The 12,485-nt window shown below is 34.6% G+C and overlaps 2 protein-coding genes across 2 annotated transcripts; one reads left to right on the top strand and one right to left on the bottom strand.

The window, feature by feature from the left end:
- The first annotated feature begins 4,281 nt into the window (after nucleotides 1-4,281).
- On the top strand, nucleotides 4,282-6,426 carry LOC111809440 (40S ribosomal protein S20-2). Its single transcript, XM_023695905.1, has 4 exons — nucleotides 4,282-4,393; nucleotides 4,488-4,612; nucleotides 5,066-5,179; nucleotides 6,022-6,426. The coding sequence occupies exons 2-4, from the start codon at nucleotides 4,501-4,503 to the stop codon at nucleotides 6,159-6,161; spliced, it is 366 nt and encodes a 121-aa protein (XP_023551673.1). The 5' UTR covers nucleotides 4,282-4,393; nucleotides 4,488-4,500; the 3' UTR covers nucleotides 6,162-6,426.
- Nucleotides 6,427-7,505: 1,079 nt separating this feature from the next.
- LOC111808364 lies at nucleotides 7,506-12,330 on the bottom strand. Its single transcript, XM_023694293.1, is given in 15 exon segments — nucleotides 7,506-7,733; nucleotides 7,735-7,769; nucleotides 7,857-7,947; nucleotides 8,049-8,159; nucleotides 8,271-8,318; nucleotides 8,411-8,509; nucleotides 8,935-9,047; nucleotides 9,139-9,394; nucleotides 9,468-9,557; nucleotides 9,705-9,918; nucleotides 10,291-10,597; nucleotides 10,709-10,820; nucleotides 10,908-11,048; nucleotides 11,755-11,888; nucleotides 12,008-12,330. Coding segments are annotated over 15 exon segments (2,115 nt in total). The 5' UTR covers nucleotides 12,309-12,330; the 3' UTR covers nucleotides 7,506-7,670.
- Between the last annotated feature and the right edge of the window lie 155 nt (nucleotides 12,331-12,485).

The following is a 12,485-nucleotide window of genomic DNA, read 5'->3' as shown; positions in this document are numbered from 1 at the left end:
TAAAATTTGTGTTTTTAAAATAGGGGTGAAATACTATTGCATTTATTAATGTATTTTACATTTTTCAATATAATTTATATTAAAAAAAACAATTCTAATGAATTATTTAAGATTTTTAAATATATTAATTTTCTAATTCTTTGTAATACATTAGTCCAATATCTCTTGTTATAATTAGAACAATTTTACAAATATAATAATTAAGCATTAATAATTCCTATATTTTCCTTTTATTTTTCAATTTTCAGCTAAACAAAATATTCCACACACTGTATTTAATACGTCAAAATTAAAAATTAAAACCCATTAAATAATTTTAAAATTCAATAATTAAATAGATATAAAAACCCATAAACTTGTAATTTCAATGATAAAATAAAATAAAATAAAATAAATAATAATAATAATAATAAAAGGGTTTGGCACTTTTTAGAGCATGGGATTCTCCAAAGTCCCAACCCCACTTCTTTTCTGACTCAAATAACCTTTTTAAAAAGTTTTATTTGTTCTATTTTATTATCATTACAATGCTTTTTTTATTTTTTCTTTTTAATTATTTTTTCAGTTAAACTTTTCCAAAATTCCATGCAAAAACCCATCAACCAATCAAATGAAAGTGCCATTTATTTATTTTTTTTTTTAATTAATTATTTGTGGAATTGGACCTTCCCTTCACATGTAGCCTCCTCCTCCTCTTTCTTGTCTTTTCTTTTTTGTCAATATCTTTATTATTATTCTTGTGATGTCCCGTGTTCCTTAGGGACGAGAACAAAACACTATATATAAGGGTGTGAAAATTTTTCCTTAGCATTTTAAAGTCTTGAGAGGAAACCCGAAAAAAGACAATATCTACTAGCGGTGGGTCTAGACCGTTACAAATGGTATTAGAGCCAGACACTAGACAATGTGTCAACCTTCTCGCTCTTCTCTAAAAGAGGTAGACATGATGTGGTGTGCCAGCAGGACGTTGGCTCTGAAGTGGGGTGGATTGTGTTGTCCCACATTGGTTGGGGGGAAGAACAAAATATCATTTTAAAAAGCTTCGAGGGAAAGCTCGAAAGTTTGAGCAAGCTCAAAGAGGACAATATTTACTAGTGGTGAGCTCAGGCCGTTACAATTATTCTAATTTTATTTTATAATAAATAAAACTTATTATTATTATTATTTAGGTTAAATTATAAATATAGTGTAACAATTTCTACCTAGGTTCATAAATTTTAAATTAATTAATAAATAATAATTTGATGAAGATAATTAAAAAAGCCCTAATTTGTGAAGATTTAAGGGCAGATGTCCTTTGGAGGGGTATAAGAGGGGTATAAGAGGACAAACTTACAAATGCCAACCCATCCATCCACCAATAAGGAAAAGGTTTGTAAAAGTTCTCTTTTATTTCCAAAAAGTCTCATCATTTATAAATTTTATTACATTTTTTTTTTTTTTTCTCGATTTAATCGGGTATTAAACTTGACGTTCATCTGACCGAGATAAGTCTCTCGACACTAATTAAAACCAAGAGAGCGGGTTAAGAGTTGCCATGTTATGATTATTCTTCTTCCATACCTATCTTCAAGTGACACTGTCTATCTCTTATCCCGTTCCAGTTATCATCGACGAAAATATCGACTCTGTTTTTCCTAACGATCTAGGATTTCTGGTATCGTGAAAGAGGATATTTCAGTAATTCGCCTTACCTAGAGAGCTCGATATAATTTTTGTCGGGATTTTTATTTTTTGTATTTAAAAAAAAAAAAAAAATTCTTACCTTAAAATGAAAAATTCCCATTTAATTTTTTTTTGACGAGTGGACCCTTTTAATCCCAACTTTTTTATTTGGGTCCTCTTTTACTTTTCTATCCTAAAAAAGACACTCATCTTATTTTGGTAAATAAATAAATATATTTTTCTATAATTCAAAATAATTTAAATAAAATGATAAAAGTTATTTCTATGATTACGATATTAATTATTATTTTATGTTAAATGCTCGTATTTTTAAATATTATATTTTAAAAATAAAAGCGTTAGAGAGTTTCTATTATTATTATTTTTTAAAATAATATTGATTTATGCACGTAAGAAATTTGTAATATGATGAAAAAGAACACGAATATTTGGATCGTAGACTAGCGCTCTTTAAACTCGGTATCTAATTCCGAGAACATTTTCCTTTACCATGATGGCAAAATAGATATATATTTTAATTTATATTCGTACCATTTTTTCCATTTTTTTTATATATAGATATATATTTTTAAAATATTAATTAAAAAATAATGGATATCCGGTTTTCAATATAATCTAATGTAATATATATATTATTTCAATAAGAACCTATTCTCTTGGAATTGGTCAATTTCTGTAAGCTATTTTCTTGTTATTAGTGAAGCTAGTTGAGTCGTGTACTGTATTTGCGTTTTTTCTGCAGTATTTTCGCATTAAAACCTCCGAATAAAACAGATCATCTCGTGCACTTGCCAAGTATCTGAAACTTACAGTTATCATATTATATAGGATTGGTGCGAGAAATATAATTGTTATCCTCAATAGCGTACGAACAAGTTCCTATATTTTATTTTGAATTTTATAACAATTTAGTTCGAGTTGTAATTTTTTTTTTGTCGGCATGAATATAAATTAAATCGAAAATAATTAAGTCTCCATAATAAAAAAAAGACTAGATATTTTTTTTTTAAATAAAAAAATATTATTTAGTGATATTATTATTTTTAACTTTATGGAATTAAATGTTTACGTTAAAGTAATTTGGCATGATTAAAAGCTGCTGGCCCAAGTACATATTGATGCAACTATTTTGGAGGCTTAGAAATTAAATAAAGATACTTTATAGTTTAATTTTATTTTTTTCTAAAATAAAAATAATTTAGTCACATGGCAAGGCCCTTTATAATGGGCCAATTTTTTATTTTTTGCCCCCGATTTTATATTATGAATATATACATAAAATAAAATTTCAAATAATGTAAAAATTATTTGATTATTTATTGGGTTAATGAAACATTTTATATTGGTTTTTTCTTTTTTTTTTTTTTTAAAAAAAATTTACGTTTTATTATTGTCTTTGAAAATTAACCTACTATCGACCAGTTTGGTGATTAGCTTATCTCACATTACTTGAAGTCTTCGTAAACTCTGTTGCTAAGTGGGCTGGGTGAAACAACGCTAAATGTTGGAGTAAGATAAGAACTTGCTAGATGATCGACACAAACTGTTCGATCTTCTCTTTGGTTCTCCACGAAATTCCTTACCTTAGGTGGATCTTGTAGGTGCCACCTAAATGGTAGGTAGGCGACGGATGTGTGACGTTTGGAGTTGTCGTTTGTGTACCTGTCTCCATTGAAAAAATGAGTGATTTGTTCCCTTGCGGATCATGGCTTTATCATTCGGTCCACGATGGGCAGTGGGGAATTCGATATAGCATCTCACGTTCGGTTGCACGGCGCATTCGTGCGGGTCACGTGTTGGCTTTAGGAACGTTCATTCAAACTCATAGGTGTGGGATTTTGTTTATATTGGAGTGGTTTTGAAATTGAACTAAGTGAATTTATCGATTTCTGAATCACTCTCATTCACCTTCCAAAGTGGTTTAGTGGGCTTTAATTTGAGCCCAATTTGGCTGTCCAAAGCCCATCATAATGATGCCAAAGATTGACAAAATATTGGGCCAGGCCCAAAACATCAATTAAGGATCCAATGCTTACTCAACCTACTCCCTTGGTCTAGGGAAGACGCTTTACCTCGTGAAAGAATAGTGAAACTCGAGTTCAATAAAGAAATAAAACAAAGCTAGCTCAGCTAAGATAGAGAGGAGCGAAGCAACTCGACTGGGAGGGAGCGGAGCGAAGCTGCTTTACCTCCTTCAATAAGGTCAAGGAACTAAAGTTCAGGTGAAGGAGAGGGGCGCTTTTTAGCTCTTTCAAGCAGGTAGCTTTCCACTACACTAATTGTGTAAGTGAAGCGGGTGCAAGGATACAAAAACTGAAGCTCCATTGCACTTCACCGCCACCACCGCCACCACCATGGGTCGTATGCACAGCCGTGGCTCTCCCTCTCTAACTTTCTTTTATGCTTTAGACAAACACATCCTAGATAAATATGACTGGGACATCCGACATGCGCCCATAGACAACACGCTTTAGACAAACATGACCATGACACTCGCCTAGAGGTTCCTATGTTGGGAGTATTTTCTATAATTGTTTTTTTTTTTTTTTTTTAAATTAAAAACCCCTTCGAATTCGGGCCGATCTATTAGTATTCGGGCCTGTAGTCCACTGATATTAATATGAAAACCCTAACTTCCATACTCTATCTTCCTCCTCCCCAAATCCTCCAACTGCAAAACCTAGCAGCGGAAGCCGACCTTGCTCCGGTACTCTTCTCCACCACTTCTGTGCCACTTCACTCGGTGTTTGCTGTACTGTTTTCATATCTGATTCCCGTAGTTTTGGAATTTTTGTTTTCAGGAAGTAAGCAAATATGGCGTATGCAGCGATGAAGCCTACCAAGGCTGGTTTGGAGGATGCACAAGAGCAGATCCACAAGATTAGGATCACTCTTTCGTCGAAGAACGTGAAGAACCTTGAAAAGGGTATCTCCTTCCATCAGTTTTTGAAGCAAGTTGATTTTTTATTTTTTATGATATTATATTCGAACTCTTGTGTTGTTTGTCTCTTGGTTTTGCGTTTTTGTAATGTGTTTCGGAAATACATAGATTCTTCTAAATTTGCGCTATGATTGTTGTTGTTGTTGCTGTTTGTAAATCGTTGGATTTTCATTTTTCATGTTCGTCTTGATCAATGGATTGTTTATTATTGAATTGTTCTTATGTTATGTCCACCGAATGAATTTCTGATGGTCGCTTTGAGAGTCTTCCATGATTCCAAGTTGGAATCGAGCCTCTTTGGGGGTTTTGACTTTACCGAGCAAGGGTTTTCTTTGCCCTAATTTCTTTGTTTCTATGAATTATTGGAATTTATTGATGTCTTCAGGTTTGTAAATGTTAGCTTAATCCTCACGGTTTACTTTCTTTTTCAATCAATAGTTTGTGCTGATTTGGTTCGGGGTGCCAAGGACAAGAGATTGAGGGTTAAGGGGCCTGTGAGGATGCCAACAAAAGTCCTGCACATCACCACCAGGAAATCTCCCTGCGGTGAAGGTAATTTTGAATCAATGCTTAAGAATAACTATAAGCCTGTATTTGGATTTCTCTGTTTGCTTGTTAGTCATTGTTACCCTGGATCAAGCCCTGAACTGTATTTTCCATCTTTTATTTTTCTTAATCTGGGATTGGTATCATGATATTTGTAGCTTCACACCTTGTGTTTTAGTCTGTTTTTAAAAGCCTCTCCCGGCGCTCGCCTAACCGATGGTCTGGCACGTCGCCTTGGAAAGACCGAGGTGCACAAAATAAGGTGGTTTTCATTATAGTGTGCCTCACAAAGGGCAGCATTTATTTTCGTGCCTTGCGCTTAAGCCCTTGAAGGCCATTGCACTATTTTGCACCTTGAGCTTTAAAAAACACTTGTTTTAGTGTGGTAATTCTGTTATCTCTTTATCCTTCCTCCCCACGTACAGCCCTTAGACTTGTTATTGTTTTCCGTACTTGAAATTTGGATGCGAGTGATTCTGCTGCATTAATATGTCTTCGTTCACGAAACACCGTGGAAACGTATGAACAGGAGATCTGCAAGTTCTTTGGAGTTGTGCTTTGATGGGTTTCACAAAATTTTGAGTTTATTGTTATATGAAATAAATCTATTGTCATCATATTCCATGCAAAACCCAGTCTTCTGTACTTGGTATCATAATCGACTCTATTTAGTGTAGTCAGTCTGGCGTTGTTTATAATTATTCCATTAATATTGGTTATTTTGGTATATGTTTTCTTGGGTGACTTGATTTGTTTCTCTTAGCCCCCATGTTCATCAGAGAAGCCGAGGGGACCGATAAAATGATCCATTCTGATCATTGGTCAATAATCTTGTACTTCTGTTGCAGGTACTAACACATGGGACAGATTTGAACTTCGTGTCCATAAGCGGGTTATTGACCTCTTTAGCTCTGCTGACGTTGTTAAGCAGATCACATCCATCACCATCGAACCGGGTGTTGAGGTCGAAGTCACAATTGCAGATTGATGTGTTTTCCAATATTTCCCAGAGTTCTTTACTCCGCTCGTAGTTATTTAGAGGTCTATGTACTCTGTGTGCCTGCCCTGCTTCAAATCTCAAATGTTAAGGTTAATGCATTATCATCCATTTTTGTCATAATTTTGAAGTTCATAACTTGTTTTGAGAGGAAGATTTTGGCCTGCTGTTATTTCGTTTATATATCTTTGAATTTTGTACTTTGATCAGAAGTTAGAATATATTTGCATGAGCTGCATTCTGCGTTCTGCCGTAATGTGCTTTTATTTTTAAAATGTGAATGGTCTTTCAAACCTGCCATTTTCATCTAATTGTGTTTCACCTCATCCGCGAAGAACATCGTAGATTGTGAGAATATGGTATGAATTCTTAGAAATCTTGATTTCCCCACTTATCATTGTATGGTAAATGTTAATATGTTACTGCAATTCAAAATTTATAACGCTTTTGTAGTTTATTTTTGAAAAATAACATTAAGATTTAATGATTTTTTTTATACAAATGTTTATGAAAAAACTTGTTAGAATAGAATATATTTATAAACTATAATACTAAGTTGTTACATTAAAGAAACATGCACTTGATTTTTATAACAATTTTTAATTACTTAAATTTTAAAATTAAATTACTAAAGACTTATTTCTTTTATATTCTGAATTGCTTCAATTTTTTTTTTTTTTTAAAACTTATTTCTTTTTTCGTCTTAGCTTCCAATCCCATCCGGCTTAGGCGGGTAGAGTTCACTTTCCCTTTAGTAGATCGTGAGTGGGTCTGTCGTCTTTCTCGTTATATTCCGAGGTTGAGTCTTTCACTCTAACGAATAAGGTAAATGGGTGGCAGAGCTTTTTATGTCGCCCTATTCGGTTTCTTGAGGCAGATAGGGTACTTTTTTCCTTCCTTACTTAAGTCTAGGATACGAAATAGCTAGTAATCGGTCTTTCACAAGGAGATCTACCTATACAGGGACATGAGAGTTTCTTCTCATCCAGCTTAGGAAACCTTTGCCGAATCGAAATCAAATCTCAGGACTTGCTTTGAAAAAATTGATTCAAATCTATCGTTGGAACAAAAAAAAGTTATAAACAGTAAAATAAATAAAAAAGTATTACGAACCCTCCTTTCATACGGTAAAATATATTAATAAATTTTTTTTCTAATTATTTTAATATAAAATAAAATTTACAAATTTATTGAATTTGTTCATTTACTTATGTAATAAATAAATAAAAAAGTTATGATAACCGGAAAAAAATTGAAATCAACAATAGGGATCTTTTACCCGGATCAAATGTCAAATTATACTTTTAATGTGAGGTGAGGACAACCTTCAAACTCTTTCAAACTCTTTTAAAGAGAGTAGATCTTTTTTTTGTTGTTGGTTTTTTATTCTACTAAATAAACAATCAATTCATATTTATAAGGCTATAAACAAATCAGGTGCTATAAGAGTACTTCAATATAAATAATGGCGTCAAAACTTGGAAAGAGTACTAAATATGGTCATTGTGAGTCTACCTTTGGTTTAGTTTCCAGTCTCAGTATCCATTCACATAGAATAGAATTTAACTTGTTGAGGCAGTTCATCATGTGGGCAATGCCCTGAAAATTTGAGAATACAAGAAACTAAAGTTAGAACAGCAAAAATATCATATTAGTATGAAAATAAAACAAATAAAATGATGTTACCAGCATCCAATTCCTTGATCGTAACCCCAACACACTGCTCTTCAAGCTTCGCCAACACAGCCTTGGAGTTATAGATTGGATCTTTCATTCCCTATCAAATGCATCATAATGTACCAACCTTCACACGTTATCCTTTCTTTTGTAACATTTAATGACAGTAACAACTTGCTTCAAAATTAACCATCCTTTTACCTGGATAATAAGAACCCTTTCCTCCAATCCTTCCAACAGATGATTAAGGGGAACGGAAAGATCAAAGCTGAAAATACTTTCCAGAACCACCAGGCCTCCAGGATCTTTGGACTTTTCATGATCCGTTAAGGTGATATTTGATGGCAAAACTTACACAATCTGTAATGAAAAGTGAAGCTGATGATTCTAGACATCATAACAAAAGCTTACAGATGAGGATACAGCTCTCAGCATCTCACTGATAAGCCAGTTATCAGCTCGCTCTGTTCTCTGCACAGCGTAAAATAGTGTTGGAAAGTTTTGAAGTTCTATGACATGACATGCAAGGAAATAGTACAAAATTGGGGCATTAGTTCACATACAGTAGGATAACAATTCTTCACTATGTCCTTGGTTTTCAGTCTTAAGTAAGTTAGAAGGAGTCGAGCACCCAGCCATGCAGCAACAGAAACCTGCCTCTCCTGTATGCAAATGACAATATGTGAAAGTCACGAAAAAGAAAGAATATTCGATATTCGGTCTCATTTTGGTTCCATAAACTTTAGGGTTATTTTCGAGAATTGATGGAATTAGTTTCCGTAATTTGAGTGCAGATGATAACAATATGTCATTGTTCTATGGTCGTTTGTTTGATGAATGGGTGATATGGATGTGAGTATGTGTATTAATGCGTCAACAAGAACAAGTGCGTGTAGGAAGGCATTGGAGTTCAAATATGACTTAATTGTGATTAAAAGAGAAGTTTGTATTAGCCCAACAAGAAAGAAGGGTCTAGTTTATATGCTAATATCCACTCACCCCACCTATGTGGCCTTAACGCATAACCCCGCACATACTCGAAGTTAACTTCGGAAAGATGAGACATAATAATGTTCAGAAAACTCACCTTATTGAAGGGCAAAGAAGAATATCCTGGAACCACACTGCCAGCACTATTGATGAGGACAGTTGATTTGACCAAAGCAGGCCAAAGACAAGCGACAATAGCAACAATATAGCCTGAAAAGCAAGCAAGCAAACTTCCTTGAAAGGGTTGTAGGAAAGAAGCTTTGAGAGCTTATGGTAATATATCCAGTAAGTTTGTACATACCACCAATTGAATTTCCAACAAGATGTACTGGTCTACCCACAACTTGAACGATAAAATCTTTAAGAAGCTCAGCCCACATTAGTTCACTGTACACTATGTTCGGCTTTTCTGAACTCCCAAATCCCAACATTGTTATAGCCCAAACTTGGTTTCCACCTTCAGCAATGCCATGTATATTGTCTCGGAAATGCTCCAAAAAAGCACCAAAACCATGCACTAGAAGCATGGCAGGGCCGTCACATCCATAAACTGTGTACTGAAAAGGGGCATTTTTTTGAGGAAATCAGGCATTACAAATATGGCCAAAACTTTGCAGAGAATATACCAACCTGAACAAGAAAGCCATTCCATCTCCAAGTTCGATAAGAGAGGCTTCCCAAATGCCTTCCTTTGCTCTTCAGACACATAAGTGAATACCACTATGTTGTGAAAACAAAATTAGAATCTAGAGATACTTTAATATTATAATTCATCTATAAATGTAAAACTTCATGGAGTTAGACCAATTTCTAGAACCAACCAATCAAACAAAAGTACATTTTGAAACTTTAAACTAAATGACATACCTCTGAGGAGAGAACAGCATCAACTGCTGCAGCAACAGTTCCTGCTGAGTACCCAAAAGGTGACAGAAACCCAGCATTTCTTTCCTTTTCATATTTGATGGCTTCATAATGCACTCTCCTTTTAGAAATCATTCCCAGATGAATGGCAGGACCAAAGAGTTTGATAAATGAAGCTCCATCACGGCTTTCAGAATTGCGTACCATTTCGTGTAATCTGCATAAAACGTAGACCTCAATGGACAATCTAATGACTAGTTGAAATAAATATTAATGCTTCAAGCTATTCTTTTGCATCATAAAAATGTAAATGAGAACAGAACAAGAATATGAATGCTTTATGTTTTTGTCCTCTGTGATGAAAAGGGTTTGCAAATTTACATATTAGTAGGAGTAGCTAAAAAGGGTATTGAAAATTACACGACAAGATCGTTAGAATCAATCGTAGTGGACTGATGGGCCAGAAAAACATATGGATATTAATACGGAAACGTATCAAAGGGTTGCAAATCCCTTACCACTGTCTGTTTTTTCAACCTTCTTTCCTAGAAGGATAGGGAATACGAGGAAGAGAAGTTTGAATACTTACACTTGCCAGTCATCTCGAGATGTTCCCTCATTGTATCTTATGTATGCAGCTAATGCATTCAACAGACCTTCTGTACCTCCCCTCAGGAAATTCACTCCTCTTTGTGTGGAAAAAATTGATTTCCCCATTCTCTCTGTCCTAGATTGTTTCGAACTTGGATTCTTTCCATTGCTTCCTCTTTTAGAAAATTTAGCCAGAACAGTAGCTTCAGCTGTTGTATTCTTGATCGAATCCCAATCTTCACTTGGTTTGTACAATCGATTACTATTCATAAATTCCTTCAAGGCATCAAATGTGGGCATGGTACCTAATGATTTTAGCCATCTTATCATACAAATGAAGTATTATTTATCATGGCCGCCACAATATGGATGCCACTCTCGTTCTCCAAAGGTAAAAGTTCGTGCACAGAACGTACCCCAGTTCAATTCCAGTCTCAAACAGGGTAATGTTGGAGAAGAAAGTGGAGAACTAACAGGAAGTTGAAGCTTCCTAAACTCGTCGTATGATGCAGGTAAGGCCTCTAAGCTCTGGTAGACACGGCAACGGTGTAAGAAAATCAACAAGTCAAAGCGGCAATGTGAAGGAGAGTATTAGAGTAAAATCCACAGACAGACCTTAATATCGTAAAATGGCGTCCTCCAAACTGTTAGATTTGGACTCTGAATCAGACTGGACAAGGTCTGAGATACCCCATCCATCAGCACACATAACTCATGCTCTAGTTCTTCCTCAGCGAAGACGTGTGTAGCTTTAACCTGTTCAAAACATAGTAGTAGTAAAAAACAAAAGTACAATTAATACTAAAATCTCTGGCCAATTGAACCTAAAAACTTCATACATATCCAAATTTCTAGATCACGCTAGGCCTCAATCAATTCATTCCAAATAATTGTAACTATGTTCAACATCCCAAGACCGTTAAATCTGAAATATTTAAGAACCTCGTGACGATAAGAAAATCAGCTTAAGGAAAAGTAAGTTCTAGATTAGATCAAATATTTCAACGCAAGAAAATTTATTTAAAATTTAAATAGATAGACTATGTCAAGCTCGAAGGATTCTTAGCATGTAACCTAAACCGCAAAGAAATAAATAATTTGTTAGCTACATTTTCTAAGTCCATTTTACAAAGACAATATATATGACTTTATATAGCCCAAAAATAAACTCTTGACCTTTCTTGAGTCATTTCAAGAGTTGTAATATTCATACTTCGGTGAAAATATAACCTAAAAGTAAATAAAAAATCTTAAAACATAAAATAGAATGAAATACGGTAAATCTAGATTTGAATCAGAATTTGTAAAAATGAATCCCACTTCCACTTAAATAGCTTGAATCTATAGTTACATAACGTTCTTAATTGCAACTTAAGATAAAGGTAAATTTGAACAATATATTTTTTCCAATTCTTTAAAGTTCATATTAGATGTTTGAAAGTTAGAAAAATCTGATCCTCACCTCAACTACAAGCTCCCGGAGTACAGATTCCGCGTCCCCAAACTTGATTAACAAATCCAAACCCCAATCCCTCAACGAATGCTTCAGAGCTTCCAATGCAAGAAGAGTAATCTCAAGCATTTCATCAGAAAACCCTGCAGATCCATTAACTTCATTCATCATCTAATCGCAGACACTATACAGACAAACAACTTCCATTAGTATCCACATTGCCATTAAATCCACAAGCAGAATAGAGAGAAAGAGAAATTACGCGAAAGTAAGCGGGAATCGAAGATGTAAAGAGGGATGAGAGCGGGAAACTGGGAGGCGGCGGCATGGAGAGCAGGATGATCGTCGATTCGGAGGTCATGTTTGAACCAAAGAAGGGCGAGTCCTCCGGCTACGGTGTTGAGATTGGCAGAGGATAGGGCTGCCGCCGGAAATGCAGAAGAACGACGGTGAGGACTTGGAGGAGTGAAGAAGGAAAGAGAAGGAGAAGGGGAGAAGGTGAAGATGGACATGGAAATGGAGATGAAGGACAAAGATCGGTTTTCCAGAGAGTTTGTGGCCATGGAAGTTGAGGCTTCTCAGATTTTTTTGGCGCGGATGGATGGGACCCTACACCTGCTGACTCACCCGATATTTATAATTACTTTAAAAAATAAAAATAAAAATAAATAATAGATTAAATTAAATTAAAAAAATAAACTTTCAAAAGTTTTAATAATAATTATTACTTATAAAATTTC

The sequence above is a fragment of the Cucurbita pepo genome, chromosome LG13 (assembly GCF_002806865.2).
Source record: "Cucurbita pepo subsp. pepo cultivar mu-cu-16 chromosome LG13, ASM280686v2, whole genome shotgun sequence".
NCBI lineage: Eukaryota > Viridiplantae > Streptophyta > Magnoliopsida > Cucurbitales > Cucurbitaceae > Cucurbita > Cucurbita pepo.
Note: the sequence above shows the minus strand (reverse complement) of the source record. Positions and strands in the feature narration are given on the sequence as shown.